Raw genomic sequence first — 24,243 nt, forward strand, 5'->3', positions numbered from 1 at the left:
ATTGAACTGTGTTGAACCTGAATGGTAGATTTCTTCCCTGAATAGTCCTTAAGATTACGCTGCACAGCAGAAGGCACTGCACTCTTTTACTTTATCATCATTTAAAACTCCAGTTGTTCATTTGGATGTTATTCCTCTTTTGCTGTAAAGATTTTCCACAGCAAACACTAATCTTTCTTTCCATAACTCTGGGAGAGAATGCCTAGAATGCTGCATTTAATCCTGAGCACCTCAATCTCCCCAACATGAACAAATTGGGTCCTCAAAAAACCTAAGAAATGTAGGTGCTTAATCTGCATTGACTACAATGGAAATAGATCTCTAGCTCACATGGGTAACTTTTTAAAATCCCACCTGGAGACAACCTAGAAGTTGCCCTTTTTCCCCTTAAATAATTTTATCCAACAGACTGTCCACTGAAGCACCTGGCAAGAAGCATTGAACAGCATTAGTAATATTTTAGTTATACAGAACTAAAACTTGGCAAGCCCAGGCCTTTTTCTGGTGGCTGCCTTCTTAATGCTAGCAACTAATATGGAATCACTAGAAACTGTACATCTCTTTGGATCCAGCCCAGCTTGGTAAAGTATTATCACACTGATAACTGTTATGAAATGAAGATGTGGACCAAGACTAGTTCCTACTAGATAAATACTGACATCATAAACAGTCCTCACAACTGACATGGAGTGAAACTTTGAAAAAGAACAAGCGATTCATAGATTCAGAGGTGCTAGGGTCAGAAGGGACCTCACCAGATCATCGAGTCCGACCCCCTGCCTAGGCAGGAAAGAGCGTTGGGGTCAGATGACCCCAGCCAGATGCCTATCCAGCCTTCTCTTGAAGACCCCCCAAGGTAGGGGAGAGTAACACCTCCCTTGGGAACTTATTCCAAATTTTGGCCAGCCTTACCATGAAGAAGTTTCTCCTGATATCTAGCCTACATCTGCTCTCTGTCAGTTTGTGACTGTTGTTCCTTGTTACCCCAAGAGGCACCCTGGTGAACAGAGCATCTCTGATCCCTTGCCGCGTCCCCCTACTGAATTTGTAGGTGGCCACAAGATCACCTCTCAGCCTTCTCTTGTGGAGGATGAAGAGGTCCAGGGGCCTCAGTCTCTCCTCATAAGGCTTGTCCTGTAAGCCCCTAACTATACGAGTGACGCTCCTTTGGACCCTCTTGAGTCTATCCACATCCTTCTTGAAGTGCTGTGCCCAAAACTGGACGCAGTACTCCAACTGTGGTCTGACCAGTGCCCGATAGAGGGGAAGGATCACCTCCTTGGATCTATTTGTCATGCATCTGCTGATGCATGATAAAGTGCCGTTAGCTTTGCGGATGATTTCATCACACTGACGATTCATGTTCATCTTGGAGTCCACTAGGACTCTGAGATCTCTTTCCACTTCTGTGCTGCTGAGAGGGTCACTTCCCATCCAGTAGGTGTGCTGGATATTTTTGCACCCTAGGTACAGCACTCTGCACTTGTCCTTGATGCATTTGCATTCAACTGCTCTCTTTCATTGAAAACACTATAATTATGTTCAGAACTTGATGTTCCATTGCATCGTCCACCTTTTCCAGGGCATTGTGTGTCATCATTTATACCCATGTAAACTTGAGGGCATAGTTGGTATAAAATGCTGCTAAATCACAATGACCACCCACTCTGCACTCACTTGGAAATGACCACATAAATGGAGAACTTTTTCCTATGCATTTTTTGTGATAGCAGTAAGAAGAAACATTTGATAACACTGCTGAAATATCCTGTTCTCACCTAAATCTAATGAAGACTTCTCTGGAACTCTGACCGCCAGGACCTTCTGCTCAGCATCTACTTTAATCAGGTCTGAGCTGTCTGTCTTCTTTCTATGGGCTGCAGCCTTTAAGCCTTCATCTCGGGATGCATTCTCTGTCTTCTTCGCCTTGCTTTGGGTTTGTACGACAGGCTCACTGAGGTCCAAGAGATCCAAACCTGTGGACAATACTATCAGAGCCACAAAATGTTAGAACTCAGCACTGTGCTATATTCAATTCGTATACTCAACTCTAGTTCGTCCTTATTCTTTATGAATTATGTTTAAATGAACATGAAAGACTTGAATTAAATTATACACATTCACATTTAGCTACAGTAAATGTAATGTCGTTACGGTGGTAAAGATGTTCATGAGTGACTGTGTTTTTTGAGTGCTTCCATCACTTAAAAAGGGCTGTTTGTAAAAAGGATTGTCACCTTGAAAATGAGACCTTCTTAGTTTGTGTCAAGTCAGACACCTGAAATCATTGATTACTTTTGAAAATCTTGGCTTTTATAGTTTTCCACCAAATACTGGTGTTCTCAGTGCTTTACCAAATGAAAGCAAAACCAATGAGTACCAGCTGATTATAACATTACTTTTGTGTCTTGCTCCATTTTGGAGAAGATCCATGTCTGGACCTGGTACCATGCAATTACTTTACATTCAGAGATTTCAAAGACATTTGTGAGGATTTAGCAGCATGTTTTCCTTTGTCTTTAACCTGCCATGCTGTAATACCCCTTTCACAATTTTCGTAATGGAAAAAATAACCACTCTGAAGCATTCTTTGCTAGCCTTACACAAGCATCTTGTCCCAGTGAAGTCTGTGAAACCATCCATGTGACCCAGAGAAAGGATAACACATAATAAATGTGTATTTACATTGCTTTAGAGAGAAAGCTCCAGACCCACATAGGAATTTGAATACTCAGTGCATGTCTGCACTGATTCTTAGGGGCAAACATGAGGGTCACCATCAGCCTAGCCCAAGCCATTAAAGTTTCTGTCCATATCTGAAAGCCCCAGTCTAAAATGTTGCTATGGATTGGGCACCATAATTACCCTTATTCCAAGAAAGTTTTCAGAAACAGTTATGCTTAATTGTGGAAGCAGAGAGCTGAAATACCTTATTTACCCAAATCCAAGATGACTTTTTGAATTTAAGATGATACATTTGCTATAAATTTCCATGTATAAAATCTAGTTGCTGGCGGGTCATCTTAAATTCATCCTCTTCACCACTGTGGTGGGGAAAGCAGTGATGGGGGGCAAGGAGCCAGGCCTCTGCTTGTTGTCCTCCTGCCCCTTGCCCCCTCCATGCTGTGCATGTCCCCCTGCCATTTGCCCCCTCCCTGCCCTTTGTCCCTCTGCCACATAAACCCCTTCTATGTGCCCTCCTTCCCCCTGATGTGCCTGTGCCTGACCCCTGCTACCTGCCCCTCTCCCTGCTCCCTGCTCCTCCCACTGCCACCACTTACCTTCTGTGTGGCCCCAGCTTCAGCACAATCAGCTTCAGTGGCCCCAGCCTGGCCAGGCAGAAGCAACGGTGATAGCTCTGGGCCTGACTGGGTTGGGAACGAAGCTGGAGCAGCAGACAAGTGGCAGGCTGTGTTGTGTCCACTGTGCTTCACTGAAGCTGCACACCTCAGATGTCCCCTGTGATCCCCCCTTTCACAACCCCCAGCCACGGGGCCCTCCCCTGCTGCAAGAGACACCCCTGTTCGCTGGATCCAGCTGCCCCGGGCCAGTACTCAAATCTAAGATGAGGCTTCCTCCCCTCATGTTGACTGGGAAAAAAATCCTCATCTTGGGCTTGAGTAAATATGGTAATAGCAGCTTTCTTTCTCAGAAGCAGGAACATGCCTCTGTCTAAAATAACGGCAAATAGGGTTGTATGGGTTTGGCTGGCTATTGTTTTGTGAAAATTTGTATGCTGATGAGAGAGAGGTAGAAATGATCTGAGATGAGAGACAAGAAGCAGTTGTAGGACAGTCAAGACATAGTCAAAACAAGCACAGGGGATGTGATCTTGAGAGAAAGCAAGAATGAGAGGTTTGGAGCACTCCTAAAGGCATAGGATCCCGTTTGGATCTTGTTGTGTTTAGAGCAGGCTTGTCCGACATACGGCCCATGGGCCGCCATACGGCCCTCCAAGCAGTTTTCTGAGGCCCGAGGTGCTGTGACGGGAAACGGAAGTAAACACTGTACTTTCGTTTCGGTGGGGGTGATGCGATACTGCTTCCTGTGAGGTCTTTGAATATGGCTCGCCGGCCCACTGGGTGATAAAAAGTTCATGATCCGGCCCCACATTCAAAAAGGTTGGACGCCCCTGGTTTAGAAGAACGGGATATTACATACTCTTTTTTTTTTTTTTTTTTTACAAAAAGGCTTGAATTCAAAGCAGTACCCACCTCCAATATTAATCTCAATAAAAAGCACCTATGGATCCCCAAATCTGGCTAACTCCTTGGGCTAAAAAGGGGTAAGAATATATTAACTAACTAGTTGGGGGAATTTTTATTTTTCCATTTGATGATTACAAGGAACACACAAAAAAGCTAAACTGCTTTGGACGTATTTATTACATGGCCAATGTCAACATAAAAATCACGAACCTGAATTGTTACGTACTCATTGAAACAAATGACATATAAGACTATTATAACAAAAAACGTTACAGAAAACCTACTTTTCTCTTTTTTTTCAATTTGTTTAGTAGATGTTTTAGGCAGTACTTTATGCCTAATCAGTTGTGCTGTTTCATCTGTGTAGGTGGTCAGTCTCTGTTTAAGTGGATCTATCACACAGTAACAAAGGAGAACATTTTTTTTCAAAAATTAGTAAATGTGATTGTAAAGCAATAAAAAAATGGGTATTTTTGGGGCAGGGGTAATACCTATAATTACTTTACTTTTTAATGAATGCTGACTCTAACTATCTGCCTATCTAGCTATTGATCTATTTGTTCACCCCAATATATTTATCTCTGCTAAGGAAGAGCTCTTATTTTACTGTTCTTCATTTAAGTAAATGTTCAATTTTCAATGGAAAGCTGCACATTGTTCAAAATACCCTTTAATTATAGCTGAACATAATAATCCAGCTCTCTAATGAAGGAATTAGTTATTTTAATAATTTGAGAATAAATTAATTTTAATCCAATGCCTTCTCACAGGACAAACCATTTTAGAAACATTGACTAGCAGCAACCTGGTTTCTGGAGCCAATGCTGCTAGACAGTGTCCTTTCCTTCATTCTGAATGCTTTTAGTATTACACTCTCATTTTATGATCGGCTTTACTATGCCATTCGAATCTAAGCCAAGTAAGACTTTTATTGCATGTTTTTCAATATCAAAGCAGCCAAGCTCAGTTGTAGCTTTTTTGTTTCACAGTAGAGTGGAAAAAATCTGTTTGGTATATCTTTTCTATTAAGCTGTCAATAAAGCAAGCCTGTAAATAATAAGGAATTAGTAGCAGGAAGTTCAGCGTGACTTTTACAAGTAGAAACGGAGTCAAGTTTACCTTAGGTTTTTGATAAAGGATCTTTACAGAAGCAATCTAGTGCTCCACTGTGGGTAGTACAACCCTGTTCCCATAATTTAGGTGGGTGTAAATGCTGCCATGAGAAAAAGAAACCATACAGGAAATAGTTTCAAGGATAACAAAACCTCTGAACCAGCTGGACAGCAATAATCTTGGTATTAAGCAGAATATTGTTCAACAGGGGTTTTGCCATAATGTAATTTAATGCTATTTTTTTGTTTCTAACTGAAACTCACTTCACCTGTACCCTGAAGATTAGATAGATTTTTGGTGGTTGTGTGATGGCTTCTAGGCTTGGCTCTCTGTGGATTTGAACTGGAGACCTCCATAGCTAAAACACACAAGCTGCTACGTCTTGACTTAAAGTTCTTTTGTTGGGATTGAGACCCCCTTGCATTTTATGCATATTGGGCACAGAAACAGGTTTACAGCACATACTAACCAGTGCAGTATGTGGGCACTCTGTTTGGGGATTTATCCAAAAACTGGACTGACAATATTTTAAACACAGCCCAAATGAAAGCTGGCCGTTGGGTGGAATGATCTTCGTAGAAATAAGACCACATCTAGAGAAACCTCTAAACAAGTATTTAAGAATTAATCATAAACCATGAACTCTAAACTTAAGGGGTTCAGATAAAACAAGGTATACGTTGGTTAAGGTTTCACAAAGCAATGATCAGGTGGAGGATTTGCTAACTAAGATCAGTTTTCTGACACACTGAAAGTAGAGCCACTTAATGCAACTTGGGAGCTCCAATGCTTTGGTATAACACGGGACCTGAATTCAAACACCCAGGTTTACGTTTTTATTTTGAAAGCTCAAAGCCAACCGAAAAGGTTAGCTACTTCCACATTAGCCCATTTGTAATTAAACACTAGGCAGCAGTTTTGTAAAAATAAAGATTGCTCTTTTTGGGAAACAAACATAAATCGTCACATTAATTCTTTCTGGCTGATGATGACTACAAGAAATGAGTTACCTGCTGTATTCGACGTTACCGGCCTTGCAATAGCCTCTGATTTGGTTTCACAGAGAAAGTCATCAATAGAAGGACTCAGGAGGGGTCTGCTTTCTTGTTGCTCATTCACCAGCTACCAACAGAAGAACATAGGGGTCAAAGGGCTTTGTTGAGATGCAGCATTTAAAGGAATAAAATGTATCTTGCGACAGGATTTTCCTTGTTTCTGCTTGTGGGAGAGGAGAAAAAGACTGCATTCCTTAGCACGATTTCCGGAGATACAGGCAGCTTTGGATTTAAATCTGAACTATTGGTTGTTCTTTCTGAGTATTTTAAAATGATGTTCAAATTTTACAGGCATCAACAGAAGGAAGAACCTATGCTGTTTTGCTCTTGCTGTTGCTACAGGTTTTTGATTGTGAGCCAAATTAATTAATGCTTGGCATAACTATTCTCAAATGAAGAAACTCATTTGGCCTTCTCTATCCCCAACAAACCAGAAGTGCCAATTTTTGCAGTGCATGGAAGGACTCCTTTTCCAGTTCTCTCTCACACACAGAACTTGGACAGCCACATTTCAATTCGAACATACACATTAGCCCCTTAAATGTAACCTGCTGTGACATGAGACACTTCTATGAAATGCAAGAACGTAACAGTGACACTGATGAACCCTGTGGAGTCTGTGAACCTCTTGGATGAGTTTTTGGCTATGTAGGGGGTCACACATCTAGTCTGGATTTATGAACTGTTTTCTCTTGTAATGTTAATTGTGTGAGGTTTTTTAAAACAAATTTCCTGCCGGCTAAAGGTAAGTCTCTACTATAGCACAGATGAAAAACAGTCTGTGGCATGCAACTGAGTTTTTGCAGTTCTCTCGGCAGGATCAGAGCCTAAGCAGATGCAGTGGAGTGGCCTGTTGTGATGGTGTGATTTGTATTTATCTTATCTTTTAAAATCTTTCCTTTCCTGTTATCTTTATTTTTGCTCCATTTCACCTTCTCCCCCCCCCCCACTCTCTTTCTATTTTCCCTTTATCAAAATCTTTTTTTAGGAAGCTTTTGAACATGGTTTAAACTTTCACGCCCAGGATACTAGATAAATGGCAACTGGGTAAAATGGCATTTGTTTATTCATGTATGACCTCTATCAAGAGGAGCCTGCCAATATAAAATTATATGAAAATATTGTTTAAAAATACACACTGGGGTATGTCGGTATTTAGCTACTGTTATAATAGAGCTGCCTCTCGTATTAAGGGTAGCAGAAGAATTGACTCCCACTGTTCTTGCAGTTTGATTCTTTAAGGTGATGAGCACCTACAGAGTATTCAGCACATTATAGATCTAGGTCCCAAGTAAAGGCTAGAGCTGATGAGAGAGCGCATGCCAATTTATGTGAAAGGTCTAATTTTCATGCCTCTAAGGCTTATTGTGTTTGTTTAACAGTGCATCCATTTGAATACCCAGTATAATGATACATTTATAAATATGTATCATAAATATGTATGTATGTGTAATATATATATATATATATACACACCCATATACATATGTACCCAATCCATGTGTGCATTTGAGTAGAGGTTTGTGCAAGCAAAATGATTAGAGATCTGAGAGTGTAACAACTGGTGTGCCTGTGGGTACGTATGTGAACAGTTTGAAAATCCAGAAATAACATGGTTTCCAATACCCTGTGATTTGAGTACATGCTGCTATTAAATGCATGTAACACAATTACTTGTGTGGTTTTAATCAATTTTCCCCAAGCTACTCACTTGATCTAAGGCCATAGTCTGCTTTTTATATAAAGCAATTTGGGGAATTTCTACATTTGAGCTGGAAACTGCATTGATACTAGATCAGACAATTATACTAGATCAGGCGGGCAAATATTTTGGGTGGAGAGCAGCTTACTGAGTTTTGGCAACCCATTGAGGGCCGCATGACATGCAGCCAGGGGCAGATAAATATTAATTTTCTAAATTTTCTAGGAGTCCCGTGGACCGGATGAAATAGCCTAGTGGGCTGCATCCGGCCCACAGGCTGCATTTTGCCCACCCCTGTACTAGATACTGAGCTTTCATTTTCAAGGTGGTGGATCTGTCTGGATACATTGTTTCCTGAGCTACACTTATGCTAAATGTTGGTGTTTAAAACATACTACTCTGAAATGTGGTTCATATCCTCAGATATCACTTCTCTGTTTTATTTTATTTTTTTTTATCTCTAGGACTATGCGTGATAGTCTCCTACTTGCTTTTATCCAATTAGATGCTTAACTGATGCTTATCCAAACTCTCTCTTTCGGTAAACATTGTCTCTTCCCCTCGGTAAAATAGGGTTAAATTACTATAGGCTGACTTTCACTTATCACAGAGTATGTATGGGCACATGGACTGGTATTGAGGAGTGACTGCTGCTTTGTGATTCCCCTCCCTCTTTGACTTGTTGTAGTTCATTTGTCCTAATCCAAATGCTTATGTTTGCTTGGGGGTATTGGATCTCATGTTAAATCATCTCATGATCAATCAGTGAGACACTGCTCTTCCTGTCTTGTATTAGACTACCCCATTTGACGATCCAGGCTCACTAAAAGCTTTTCTGCTAGACCTGTGCAATGCTGCTGGCAGGGGCAGACCCAGACCCAGGGGGTGCAGTTGTGCCCCCTTTGATTCCTCTTCCACCCAGCCTTTAAAACCAACTGCCTGGCAGGGACAGTGGCATTTCTATTCTAGTAGTACTAAGAGAGTCAATCCACTTCATGGCTCATTGTCATTTCTCTGATTCCTGTTTACTCTCTCCCGTCCACAGGTGTTAATGACTCTCTATCCTTTTTAAGTAGTCGTGATGTTTCACTATTCAAACTGTCCTTTCTTCTGCAATATTGCCAATCCCTGATGATGTCTCTTCCGTTTTACAGTCTTGCAAACCTTTTTTTTTAAATTTTAGCTAAAAACCTTAACTCAGGTGTGGTTATATTAACTCACATGTAGAAATGACTGGCAGTGAAGTATTAGAGGTACTGTCCAAGTGCTCAGGAAGGCTAGATCTTGTTTTATGAATTTGAATAAAAGAGATAGGGGTGTAGGTTGTAGCCATGTTGGTCTAAGGACATCCAGGAAGAGCACGCACCAACTGCTGAAACTTCCTCAGCCCGACAAAGAGTTTTTGAACCCAAAAGCTTGCTTAAAATTTTTTTCCCAACTAATTAAGTTGGTCTAATAAAAGATATCAGACTCACCCAAAGAACCTTGTCTGCCAATAAAAGAGAGATGCATTTAACTACAATCACTATGGGACTAATGATACAATATCCTTTGACTATTTTTGCCTAGTTTATGTTTTTTCTAAGCTTCATATATACTCTAGCAAATTAATGCACATTCTGGTAGTTACATTTGGTTTTTTGCTTTGCTCTTAAACTGGATAAAACAGTGCGAGCCCCCTACTTCATTAGCAAAGCTTCTAGTTTCTCTTTAACTGGAGAAAATACTTGTGTTATAGGATGATGAGCTGCACCTGGTCCCCCCTTTCCACCCATGGCTGCAGGTTTGCACTCTGAACATAAAACCCAGCAGAAGGATTGTCAGACCCCTTGGGTCAATGGTATCTTCAAAGGTGTTTGTATGTAACATAAATATACTTATAGAAAAGTCCTGTAAAATGTGATAGGGAGGAAACTATAGGGTTTTACAGAAATTCATTTAAGACCTTAAAGATTTGAATAGAAAATACTATATTACAGAAAGTATTTCTGTACTGCTTTAACTATCCTATAGGCTAGGGATATGATACAGTAGAAATCAGATTCTTTCCAGGGTTTGGTTCTTTAACCCCCTGGGAAGTTGTGGGATTGTGAACTAGGTGGAGAGCGCACGTGGTCTCAGTAAACAGCTGGGTGAGACTGCTGAGGTGCTCCAGGTGTTTTCCTGAGGCTTTTCTTTCATAGAGCCCTGCTTCTCCACTCCACTCTGTGGACAGTTGCTGTGCTCCAGTTGAGCGGAGAAGAAGTGGCGCCCTTGGAAGTAAAGGCTGCAGCGGTCAGCTGAGTAGCTCATCATTAATTTGGCAATGTGCAAAAATTAAGCAGGTCTTGAACCACGCAGGTACAAAAAATACCAGTGCTACTGTGTACAATTACATTATATGGGATAGTTAAAAAATTAGAATTTCCATTACTTTATGGAATAGAAATTATGTTATTTTGTATTTCACAGGAGGACGGTGTGATGAATGCTCTCCTGGGCAGGAAATTATCTTGTGTTGAGGCTAGGGGTCCATAATTGACTGGCCAGGAGAGCATCCATCACGCTATCCTCCTGCGAAATATGAAATATCATAACCAGAAAAAAACTTAATTCAATATCCTGCTTAACACCGGACAACATTGAGGTAAATAGACAGTTCTAACTTTTATCTGAGCCTGATTTGCACAATTCCAACCAAGAGATCTTACATCACCTTCAGCTCTCCTGTGAACTATGAATTTTCATTTCCACCTAGGAGAAATTTTACAATCTTTGCATTCTCCTATGTCTGAGGAAGGGCGTGTGCGCCTGAAAGCTTGCAAATAAAGACTTTTTTTTTTTTGTGGAAATATTTAGTTGGTCTAATAAAAGTTATCACCTCTGCCATGAGATCTGATTCCTTTTGCCTGTAGACCAAAATATGGCTACAACCTGGATCCCTAACTAATGTATACATATTCAGTTATATGTTAATTTATGTATCCTAATAAACAAACTACATTTGGCCTTGTAATGCAACATATTTCTAGCAGAACTATTATTTTCTACAATAGGGAAAGCACTTCATGATGTATTGGACTCCTCATTGAATGTTAGGATTGCTACATTCTGATTTACTTGCTGTCAAGCATGCCCTACAATTGGTAAGGCACTTAAGTGCACTGAAGTAATGTGCACTGTATTTCTATCTCGCATGTCATGCCAAATTCAACCTAGGTGCAACTGTGTGTAGTCCCCGGGGTTGCATCAGGCATGAATTTGGCCCAGTATTCTGAAACATGCAGATGATCTGAAGCCGATTTTCTATGTTAAAGTAATAATTTATGGTTCTCAAACACCTTCCATCTGAGGATCGCAGACTACTGTAAAAGATTCATGAGCTAAGCCTAATAACACTCTTGTGCGGGAGAGAAGTATTGTTTCCGCTGTACAGATAGGAAACAGAAGCAAAAAGAAATTGAGTTAACCAAGGTCACGCTGTAATGTATGCAGTCGTGCTGGAGGTAGAATCCAGGTCTTCTGAGCCTCCGTCCTGCTGCTTAACCACTGAACTGTGTTTCCTATTATATTTTAATGCCACAGGATATTAGGAGGTAATAGGATCACCTGTAATTTTTTTTTTTTTTATATTTGAGAGTAATATAAAACTACATTTATAGAATCATGTAAAATGATTAATTTCTGAATCCCAGCTCTGCTGGTGGGTGCCACAAATCCACCTCCCATCTCTGAGAGCTATATTTTTACATTTAACATTTTAATTAAATTAAAAACATCTTTAATTGAAAGATGCCCACAAACTGGTGTAGTGCACTAATCCCCAACTATTGACACATCTGAGGAAGCTCAATAATAGCATAAAATATTCCTTCAAAATTCAAATTAATACTATGCTTGTTAGCCTAACTGAAAACATGTATCCTTTTCCATTCAAAGTAATGCCTGATGCCTGCTTTGGGCCTTCTACCATTGTAATCAGGACTGAGGGTGGCTTTTGTGAAGACACTGGTGGTACAACTGTCTGGAAGCTGATGTCAGCCTCTCTATCATACTGTTAATTTATTCACAAATAAGATATTTGTGAATAAAATATTCACAATAAAATATTCACTCCCTCTCACAAGGGAGGTGGTGCTGTCCTCTTCCATGGTGGTATTTAAGAGCAGATCAGACAAACACCTGGCTGGCGTCATCTGAACCCAGCACTCTTTCCTGCCCAGGGCAGAGGGTCAGACTTGATGATCTAATAGGTCCCTTCCGACCCTAAAACCTATGAAATCTATAAGATATCTGAGATGGTAAATTGGAGGGTTTCAGTGCACTGCTGTATAATAGTCACTGCCTGTGTAGTCCATAACAATACCATTTCATAGCACATACAGTGTAGGTCGAATCCATTCATCTTCATTTTATGGATTGTTATCGAGCTGCCAAAACAATCTTGCTGCAGGAGCTGCCTGAGTATCCAGCAGGACTTTGGCCTGGGGTATGGAGACCTGCTGTGCTTTGCCCTACCGCTGTCACCCCCAGGTTTATAGTAACATTTCTTGCAGCTACCAATTACCTAGGATGCATGTCTTGCTCTCCCGTTGCCTATGTCTTGTCCCTGGGGGATGCTGCCCCTGCACTCCGAGCTCTCTTGCTTGCTGACTTCCCAACTGCCTCCTCCTTTCCCATCCACCCATACTCAAACCCCATGTAACCCCCAGCTAAGTCTGGTCCAAACTCTCCAATCCCATTACTGTTGAGAGAAGTCCTTTCACAGGCTTTCCACCTACTGGTCCCTCTCACCCACGCAACTTCTCCCAGATGCTCCTGGCTGACCTCCACAGATAGTCGCCTGCCCTCCCTGCTGGACAGGACTCTGCGAGGGGACCCAAGGCTGGAGAGCTCTTGTGAAGATCTCACCAGCTGGGCAGTGCAGCCTGTTAGTACTTATGGATACAGAGCTCCCGTGAGTCTAGTGCAGGGGTGGGCAATTATTTCAGGTGGAGGGCCACTTACCAAGTTTTGGCAAGCCATCGAGGGCTGCACGACAGGCAGCCAGGGGCAGATAAATATTAATTTTCTAAATTTTTTTAGGGGCCCCGTGGGCCGGATAGAATGGCCTGGCGGGCCGCATCTGGCCCATGGGCCACATTTTGCCTACCCCTGGTCTAGTGGCATCAGGCTCCTATTTCCCTGTGCCTTGTGGTAGGGTGGTAGTTGGCAGGATTACATCCATAAAAACAATTGCTACAGCCCTTCCTTTGTCTTTGCTGATAGTGTGCATTTTACTGACAGGCCAGTAAAGAGACAGTTAAAAACATCCAGGCAGCAGCCACATAAAAATATAGCTCTCTCAGCTACACTGGCTGAGATAATGTAGGAGCATTTGAAGGTCTGTATGGACCCCAAACAGACCCCATGATCTTAAGGTATTCTACCCAGGTAAAACCAGCTTCTTGGCAGCAGTTAGATGTCTGAACATAGGAGTAATATTTAGGCTGTGTGGAATCTTGATTGGTGGCAATTACTGTCTTACCTATCTTTATCCCCCAGACTCAGCTGACTTTCACACAGTATGTGGTGCTCCCCATGTGATTTAATATTGATAATACAGACAGAGGAATCATGGAGATTTTCAAGAGTGCCGTACTGGGCATTTACATTTACGTGTTGGGAATGCTGCGTATAACGTTTCTTCCTAGACGTACCTACTGTGCATTGATGCTGTTGTGTTGTAAAGAATCTCCTGACTCTCCTCTTTTGTTTCCAGGCTTTACACACTTTTTTACATTTTAAGTAAGCATGCAAAGGTAGAGGGTCATCAATATGTTACAAGCATTACATGCTGAGATGTATCCTCTTCTGGTTATGTCAGCTACTTGCTTTAGATTTTTCCTGAAGTGGGATTTTTTTTTCTTTGAGATGAATGTCTTCATTCTACCGCCTTTTACACTTCTTTTAGATCCCTGTGCACTGCATATTTTAATTTCTTCTTTGGTTGTAAGCAATGTTGTGTTTTGACTGCAGCCTTTTGCATTTTCTGCTGAAAACATAACTCGTTATTTATCTCCCTATTAATGAGTTTGGACTGCGTATTGTGAAGTATCTGGTATTGTGAACTATCTGGTACATTTTTGGGAGCTCTTAATTTTGCTGTTGACAAAGAGTAAGTGCTTTCTACCTCTTTGGGCCAGATACTTTTCCTTCAACCTCCTAAGGTTTGGTTATGTGACAGTAAAGATGAAATTGCTTTCTTTCGCAACTCCACTTAATTTCCTGAGATGACTGAGCTGATCTCTTATGTCAAGAATGTTAGCTGGAACCTATGCTTTTATTTTGTATCATTCAATGAATGACAGATTCCTCGTGTAGTGCCTGTATCATGAAAAAATAGCTTTATTTGTCAGTGGGAGTTGTAGCCATGGCTGTTTTATGACAGCAGGTCTGCATTTGTCTGCTTACATACTGGCCCATGCAAGGAATAGTATGGAGCTGCAGTGCAGCATAGTCTACATGGGCAACTGGTGCCTCCTGAGTCAGGGGGGCACTTGCCCCCCCGGACTGGATAGTCAGTGACTGGGGGGTGTCTCCCCACGGCCAATCCTGCAGCTCAGGAGGGGAAGGTTCCCCCCGCGGCTGATCCTGCTGACCAGGGGGAGAGTCCCCCTGCAGCAGCCAATCTTGCCGACACACAACTGGCAGCAGCGCACTGCTGGCACTTCTGGGCGTGCCACTTGCACTCCCAGGTCAAGGGGATTGGCCACGGGGGGGACGGTTCTCCTGGCTGGCACTCTCAGTGGAGGACACCAGCGCTCTCGCCTGCTCCCCCTTCCCGGGAATGCTGCCTGACGGGGTGCCCCAGCGCTCTCAGGGGGTGCACCCGATACGCGTTGCCACTTGTATCCCACATTTTCCCGGAGCATGCTTAGGTGTCAATTTCTTCCTTCCCTTTTTTTTCCTGGTCTGGCTCCACCACCCAAGGCACTGAAGGAAAGCCATGCCTGTGTTCAATGTTACAGGAACTGCAGTTGTGCCTACCTCCTGCACTCTTGCCTCAGTCCAGCAAAGCACTCTAAGCACATGTCTGCAAAGCACTAGGTTATGCATCTGCTTAACTGTCTTGCTGGATCTGGGCCATATATCTCGAGAAGAAAGGGAAAGGTTCCTGTTGTCCACTCTCTTGTGCACTGACACAGGTCCATGGATAGTCTTGCCCTTATTTTTCACCCCTGACTATATACTTGAGTAGAAGTGTCCTTGACACTTGGATATTTTGACCAATTAAATAAAAAACAATATTTATGAGAATGGAGGGAAGATGGTCTTGACTACTGGATGTCAGGAGCTCTGGATTCTGTTAGTAGAGCAGCCACAGGCTAGCTATGTAAGGTCACTGTGCCATACTGTCTCAGATCTCAAGTCTAAACTGAGGATAATGACTTTGCAAGGGGCTTAGAAGATCAAATTAATTAAACCTTGTACCATGCTCTGACATTAAGAAATGTATACGAAGAGTGACCTGAAGAGTCACATACAGGTATAGAGTCCAGCATATATATTCCATTCCAGTCCACATGGTTGGGGGAAACCCTCATTAAAGGCAATGACTAATTGGACAAGAGCAGTAGTTCTCAAATGTTTTCCTAGTGTGAACCACAACAGAACAGAAATCAGCTGCTTCCCATTTACAATTACACAGACCACTCCTGTAATCACATTGCATCCTTGAGGCAACTGAAGTAGTTGCCTACAGAATATTAGGATAGTATTTAATTAATTTACATTCTTTTAATGTGATTTGGCAGCCATTAATAAGGTAAAGAGTCAATGCTATATGACCGAGTTCTACACACCTGTGTCAGACCTGTCATTCTTTCATTTTTGATCCTATTCGATCTTTTCCAGGCTTGTGGATGACCACTTCGAAAACTTCTATACTAGTGGATTTTACAGATCTATAGATAGTCTTTAGACATGATGGATAGGAAATAAAATCGAGTCTAATTTTAATTAGGAAGGATTCACAGAACTGATTTCTTACTTCTAAGCTAAGGCTCCATGTTATATATTATTATTATGAATAGAAGAAGAGAATGGCAAAAATATCTTGTCCTACTGCAGAGTGTACACTTTATAAAGACCATGGCAATACTGGCTAATGCTCAGCTTTGCTAAAAATTCTTGAAGCTCAATTTCAAGCAATGAAAGTTCGTTTAAACCATTGCTATGTTTTCATTCTGCACCTCATCTAAGAGAGACCGTCTATTTGTGGCATATACACGCATGGGCTTGGTTACATTTTAAAACCTGAGGAGAGGTACAATCACTTCTATTTTTGTTGCATGTACTCTATAGCTGTTCATTTTTCATGTTCTCTTATGCTTAATGGCACAGATAAAAATCCACATAGAATGTCGTGGAAACGAGTATCACTGTGTTTAAACATCCCATTGACTTTGCCCCTTATTAAGGAACAAACTTTTTCCCTCCTAACAATTTTATTTTTAGGTATGTGTTTCCTAAAAAGGTAAAATTTCCATAAATTCTGTCTTCTGCATATCAAACTATACCAGCCTGATTCTGATCTTGTGATCGTCTACAAATTCATCAAGTGGGGACAGCAAGGGATAGGAGATGCTCTGTTTACCAAGGCGCCCCTTGGAGTAACTAGAAATAATGGCCACAAACTGAAAGAGAGCAGATTTAGGTTGGACATCAGGAAGAACTTCTTTATGGTAACGGTTGCCAGAATCTGGAATGGGCTTCCAAGGGAGGTGGTGCTCTCCCCTACCTCGGGGGTCTTTAAGAGGAGACTGGACAAGCACCTGGCTGGAGGTCATCTGACCCTAGCGTTCTTTCCCGCCCGGGGCAGGGGGTCGGACTCAATGACTTACTGAGGTCCCTTCTGACCCTAATATCTATGATTCATGCTAAGCACCTTTACACAAATCTAGCTGTGTAAAAGGACCGGAAAGTGTGGAAAGGTACAGTTAAAATGTTCCCAGGTGGAAAAAAAAATGGGACTATACAGTCTGGAGAAGAAAAGACTAAGGGGGATTTGATAAAAGTTTTAAAGGTGGCTATAAATAGGATGGTGATGGACTATTCTTTGTGGCCTCAAGGGACAGGGCAAGGAACATCAGTCTTAAACTGCAGCAAGGAAAATTTAAGTTGGATATTAGGAACAGTTTTCTCACTATGAAGATTGTTAAGTACAGGACGAAGAGTCTACGCAAAGAAGTTGTACAATCTCCATCCTCGGCAGCTTTTAAGAACAGGTTAGACAAGCACTTGTCTAGGATGTTTTAGATAGAGATGACCCTCCCTTGAGCCTAGGGTTTGCATTAGCTGACCTCCAACCCTGCTCTTCTATGATTCTGCAACATCACTGTACACTGTCAGAGGTATAAAGGTGTGTTGTTTGAATGAGAATCATGTCCTGATGCAAAAAGCACCAACAGTAAAGGTATAATTGCTAACTAGTTCCACACATATTATTCTTATATTTGTATCTGGATCTTCTCTTGCACTTCATATTTTGCAATGCAAGGTTAGAAAGAAGTAGAAGAGCACAATTCTCTACTGCCTCAAACCTTGTGAAGTCAACTGCAGCAATGAAAAGTCAGGGTAAATATTGCTTTTCATTTTTGCTAGAGGTAAGGATTTACAAAAAATATCCTATCATTCAAGTTTGTAGCAAGTGAAGTATTTTCCTAACTAAACTGTTCATTTTTTTTCCATTCATAGATGTAGGGTCGGAGGGGACCTGAGCAGATCATCAAGCCCTGGGCAGGAATGAATACTGGATTATCTGAATTATCTGTAAGCAGGAATTCATCCTTTATCCCAGTTATGTAGTTGGTCCAATAAAAGATATCACCCTAAGAAATTCCTGTAACTCTCATAACTCATAATTCATAACTCTCATAATTTCTGGACCATCATGGTTTAATCAATCTTATACTACCTTTCATTTTGATGATATTTTATGCCTACTTTCTTTTATGCCTTTTCTTTTATGCCTAATTACACTCTATGAAGGTATAAATAACTACACAAGATACTGATCTCTGGGGAACCTAGCTGAAAGCATTATGCTTCCATACAAGATTGTTGAGGAATAATAGAGGTATTCAGGTCCCCTGTATTGTGACCAGTGAACCAATGCAAATAAGAGCTACCGAAAGCAATAGTTTATTAGATCCTGTAGTCTAAAGTGCGTTTGCGTAATGTATTTATTATTCAAAATTAATTCCTGCTTTACAGATAATTAATGAATAGCATAAAATAGTTAAGTTAGGAAAATACTGCACTTGCTCCAAACTCAAATGATAAGACATTTTTAAAAATCAACTATATTTTTCCATACGCTCTAGTTTTATATGTTCTTCTTTTGTATTACCTGGACTTCCTTTTTAAAATATATCATTTGGCATACTAAAGTCTTATTATTTCCTTAGGTAATACAAAATTAAAACAATTATCTGACAGAAAAATCTGTTTAACATTAGGCAATCAGCCAATTTATGACTTTTAAACCATGTTGTCAAGGCAACTTTTTCTTCTTATCCTCAGGAGAGTGTTCCTGCTGAAGTTTTACATATTCCTTTAAACCAAGACTAACAGTAATAAAAAGCTTAACAGTATTTAACACTGATCTACAAAGTCTCATCAGTTATTTTTTATGGCTACATAGCTATTTGCATATTTTGCATTTACTTATTTTTCAGTTTAAGTACAATGCTATTTAGTTACTATTTGATGAAAACTACAATAAAGAGTAGACGTTTCAATGTTAAGGCCTGGCTGCTACTACTACTACTTAAAGCGTTTTATAACACAAGATGTGGTTATACAGCTTTAAAATACTACATTTATTTTTAGTGTCTTTTGCATGACACTAGGTTTTCAGTATGTTTAAGACTTAGGTTTCATGAATTTCATGAAGCTAGCCCTACTCCCTTTGAAATCAGTGGCAGAATTACCACTTACTTCAATGGAAACAGTTTGGGCATCTACAAGACTGTTTTTTTTCACAGGCACTTATCTTCATATTTATATCAAATAATTCTGATTGTACTCTTTTTTTTTGCTGGTGTAAACCGACTGATTTTAATGTAGTTATTACCTGATTTATGTATGTGTAAAAGACGAGATGATCTGTCTCAAATTACAGATCTTCAACTTTCAGATCAGATGCTAAGATGATGGATCCTTTATGTTAGTTGGTGAGCCATGCGGAAGTGTACTTACTGACAGCAGTGCTAGACTACAGGTGAAGTTGGCTACCTTATTCTACTTCCTCTGTAGAACTGCAGAGAACCTATTTGGCATTTACGTGTAACTTCCTCCAAAATATTATTCCTACCCTGAGTAGTAACAGAAGGCTTCTGTTAGGCTTACTGGCTATTTTAAGGGAGTGAAAAAATATACTGCAGCTGGCTGTGAATTTTCTGATGAAACGCATCCTTACTGAAAAATTCAGATCTGTTGAAGCCAATGCCTGTCATGGGAAATTGTATGTTTTAAAAAATGTTGAAATATTTCATTTTCAAAAAAGTAACCTTTTCCCATCTACACGCTAATTACCTATGGTGCGTACATACCAGTAGTATACTTTGCATACCCTTTTAAGACATACACAAGGGATATTCCACTCTTCCTTTATGAATTAGTTTGGCACTTCAGCAAACATGTGAAGACCTATAATTTAGCTGTTCCAGAATACAATTTTAATGAAAAACTATTTTTCTCAGTTTTTGCATATTATGGTCATAACTGAGAAATTCAGATATGCAGAGCATGCATCATAGAGAGCCTTTCTCCCAGACTTACTGGTAGCTACTCCGTATAGACTAAATCCAATGCCCTTTTGAAGTCAATACAAATACTGTTTTTATTGTCACTCTCCTATGAGTAGGACTATGCCTTAACAATTGATGGTGGGGGTGAAAGGGGTCACCTACATTCTGTTTGACTATACAGATTAGGTTTTTTGGACCATTTGGCATTAGACATTGATACATGTGGCTTTATCCTGAACATATTTATTTATGAAGAAAGCCATAACAATTTTAGGATGGTGTTTTCCATTGCCCTTTGTCATTAAAATGATATTCTGAGCAGTATGTATGTAGTTCATGCAAATTCTGTATATAGGATCATAGGATTATAGAAAAGTAGGTTTGGAAGGGGCCGCACAAGGTCAGGTAGTCCAGCCCTCTGCTCAAGACAGGATTATCCCTGACTAGGCCATTCTAACCAGGTGTCTGTCTCATCTGCATACCCCACACATTTCAATTCTGAACAGAATAGAGTAAATTGATTTCCACAAATAATTTGGCATTTTTTTCCTGGGGGTGAATCATTGATAAGCAATCTGTGTCATTCTAAGATTTGTGCACTGTTCAGAAGAGTGAATTTCTTGATAGATAGCTCCAGATCATTGCTAACTACAAAATCTCATGCCTCTCTAAACCAGTTAGTTTCTAATGTGCCACCTGGCCCTGCTTTCTGCCCAAGTTCAGAATAACTACCTCTCTTTACATCATTTGTGATCATTTGCTTGAGACTATTAAAAAATGGTACTTTTGGTCAGTTTCTAATCATGTGCTATCGTTACTATTCTGAGAGAATAAATGCTCTGATTCAGTAAAATACTCACAGGATATTCCTGTTCAGCAAAGCGTTTCCCTGTTCAACAAGCCAGTTCGTTATGTCTAGGGACCTACCTAAACTGGCGAGAGAAAGCAGTTTGCTTCCTCAGTCAAGCACATGGTGGGTCCTACTTTATGAAGCATGTTGTGCAGGGTGGTGGAGGTGGTTTGTATTTTGTGCATGATAAAAACAGCTGAGTCGGATTAACCAGGAATTTCATGTATTTCCCTCTGTGCCTCTTTGTGGAAGTCAGTTCGCATGTAGATTGACCACTGAGTTTAATGGGAATTGCACAGCAAAAGGAGGCTGCACGATCAGGCCCCTAATGCATTTTATGACATCTTGTGGTAGGTGTCACAGGTATAACTATTACACAATTTTATAGCATTCTTCAGTGCTGATTTCACTGTGATTATTAGGTGATGACTCTAGCAAGATAGTCTGTTGATCTGAAATTTATCTGACATGAATTTGTCCGTGACCAATGCATGCTTAACGATTATTTCTATTAGATAGGTGTTTTGCACTTTTTGTGAGCTGCAGCCACATCCATCTATCTCTTCATATGAAGAATTCAGACAGACATATGAATGGTGAAGGCTGAATGTATTTCCAGTATTGTAATACTTTATTCTGGGTGAATGGGCTGAGCAAGAGGTTTAGGCAGACACTAAAAACACAACCATTTGCAAACACTGTTACATCCAATTAGGATATGAGTGATAGACGTGATATGATCATATAGTACACATCACACATACATGATATAGAGGTGACTATGGAAAATACTCACTTTTCACTTGATTCTGCTTCCTTTTGGCTTGTGCACACCATTGGTGCATAGCAGGGAAGTAGGTACTTGTGTTTAGTGGAAGAAATTTATGCTCACAGACACAAGCATTTTACTTAGAATAATTGTCACAGACTACTGCTGAGTAAATTGACAGACAAGCAATACAATGATGCATCAAACATTTTATGAATCTAGGTTGAACTCTCAGCCTTGTTGAAATCAATGGTAATTGTGCCATTGACCTCAGTAGGGCCAGGGTTTCACTCCTGGCTTCTAATACTTGTGATTCATAAGTTGGTTAGTGCAAAACTAGAATATGATGCATTAAACCAAGCATCCTATTCCCTCATGCAACCATGTTTTAACTAATGCAAGAAATTACAAGTATAACACAAGTGTTTCGACAGGGGTCTGGGAGGAAATTGACAGACGTGACTTAAAAATATAGGAAAATTTCATCAATGAAAACTTCTATTGCTAATTATTGAAGTATTATAATACAAATGCTATCCATAAGGCAAACTTGCGCTAGCGTTTTACACGTAACATATTTGGAATAATAATTACAGTGCAAAAGGAAGAATAAAGTGTTTGGGATTTTTTTTGAAGATGATTATTTTCTTAAGAATAACCACACTACTAAACCTATTGTTGAATATGAATAAATCATGTACTCGTATTTTACATATTAAGAATCAAATGAAGGAATTATATTACAGTCTATTACTATAGACATCACTGAGAAAAATATTGCTAAATTTACACCATTGCTAGGATTCTGTAACCCCTCGTGGAATTTTTTTGTATCATCTAGTTCAGATGTGTTTTATGTTAGTGTTATTTTGGTTACTCATAACACTTTCTTGTGAAACAAAAGTGCATGTCTGCAACAGCTGGGAGTAACAACCAGTGCTACAGTGAACTGAGGTTTTCATTATTCAGTGTTAGTCTTTCACTGTCTGCAATAAGCTAATAAAAAGACTTTAATGCTCCTCAGTGGTTCTGACTGCCAAGTTTCAGGAAATGGAACCAAGTCCTTGAATCGACTAGCTTTACAAAAATGAAAGCAATGAAATGTGTAAATTCTGTTCTAATTGAAATGTGTCTTACATGTTAGTGAAAACTTTCAGAAGGGAGCTGATGTACGGGATTTAAAAACGATGCTAGGTGCAGTGAAGTGGTTGTTACTTATTGTATGTGTGAATGCTTAGAGTATGTGACAGCACGAGTAATACTTGACATCTTAAATCAATTGTAGATGCTCTACTGGTAACTGACATGTGTCTGCTGTACTTCCTAAAAAAAAAAATTTGGTTAGAGGATTTGGATTTGTGTTCATTTTTTCCTTGTTCAAACTTCCAAAGCACAGGTTTAATATTGCACAGCTATGTTTTTTCAGTCATACTTTATCGTGAAACAACATTTGTTGACTTACATTTCGTACAAAACATTTTTTTCTAAAGGCTTAAGCTCCAGTAGAGTCACTACAACTAAAATATACCAATTGCAAAACTAAACAATGAATAAAGGGTTTTCCCCACGTTTGGGTAACATTTCATCATCATTGGTCTTTTTCAGGGAAAACTATAATTGCCTATTAAATTTGACTCAAGAATGGCAATGGCTTTGCTGCTCACTTTAATTACATTCTCCATTAGATTAACATATGTCAGCTGCCTCCTGGAATCCTAGCATTCTGCCCACCTGTGATGTCATAGTAAGGAGGGGCTTTTCCTCTGCAGACTCCTCCCTCGGTATCTCCTTCATCACCATGGCAACAGCCTTATCTGCCGCCCTAGAGCCTTTCCCCTACAACAGTGAAATCAACAATGGCTTGTGTCAGGAGGAAACTTTTTATTACTGATCACAAAATATATACCCCAGAACAATCCGTTAATTAAATGACGGTGTTAAGTGCTGGAAGTAAAGCTTTTAGAAAATAAAATACACAAACACTGTAAAAAAAAAATATATATATCCATGAACCTGTTAAATAATGATTGTGACGGGGCCTAACTCTGTAGCCTTTGCTCATATGAGCTGCCCCACTGAAGTAGATCGTGCCTGCACGTCGCCCTGATCATGCGAGGCCTTTTGGGAATACTTCAGAGAGAGTCGAACGATTTGAGCATCTCATAGGGTTGAGCCCCCACATAAATAGGATCTGCGGGATCGGGCCCTTGATTTGTTCACTGCAAAGTAACTGTGGTTAACTGAAATTTCACAGCTGATCTACACCAGGATAAGCTTTCTACTAAAATGAGAGCTTGCACTGCATTTCCAAATAAAGGGACAGATCCTTGTGGTTTGTTTTCTCTGGCAAACTTTCCTTGACATTAAGTGGAAATTCAGGTTGTAGGACTGGGTTGAAAGTGTTATACAGGCCCAGAGCTTTTAAAATCTTTTATTTGAAATATTTTTTATAAAGTAGGTTACATGTCATAAGCAAGGTCATGGCTTCATTTATAGAGCCTAAGGAGCCATATTCTGTTATCTTTGACGGTGGGGTAAATGTCACTGAAAGCAGTAATTGATAGCGATACAGAATATGGCAGAAAGGATTTTTTTTTACATGACAGGTTTTTTTAAATGCACTGGACTTTAAGTATTGAGAGGACGTTAAAGTTCTTAAAATGAGAAAAATGATAAGACCTAAATCAAATAAATCTATTAATTTTTTTGAAAGATGCTAGGGCTCTGAGGCATCCATCTTACAGAGATACAAAGTGCAGGCACATACCTGCA

General features: G+C 40.1%; 1 protein-coding gene across 1 annotated transcript in view; it reads right to left on the minus strand.

Annotated features, from left to right (window-relative positions):
• PEX5L (peroxisomal biogenesis factor 5 like) overlaps window positions 1-23,301 on the minus strand; it is an 81,137-nt gene extending 57,836 nt beyond the window's left edge. The window contains exons 1-3 of the mRNA XM_014606183.3: window positions 23,203-23,301; window positions 6,332-6,443; window positions 1,779-1,988 (exon numbers count right to left, since the gene is read on the minus strand). Coding sequence (XP_014461669.1) covers window positions 1,779-1,988; window positions 6,332-6,443; window positions 23,203-23,271 — 391 coding nt within the window. The 5' untranslated portion in view covers window positions 23,272-23,301. The remainder of the gene's footprint in view (window positions 1-1,778; window positions 1,989-6,331; window positions 6,444-23,202) is intronic.
• Between the last annotated feature and the right edge of the window lie 942 nt (window positions 23,302-24,243).

Source organism: Alligator mississippiensis, chromosome 7, assembly GCF_030867095.1.
Source record: "Alligator mississippiensis isolate rAllMis1 chromosome 7, rAllMis1, whole genome shotgun sequence".
Classification (NCBI taxonomy): domain Eukaryota; kingdom Metazoa; phylum Chordata; order Crocodylia; family Alligatoridae; genus Alligator; species Alligator mississippiensis.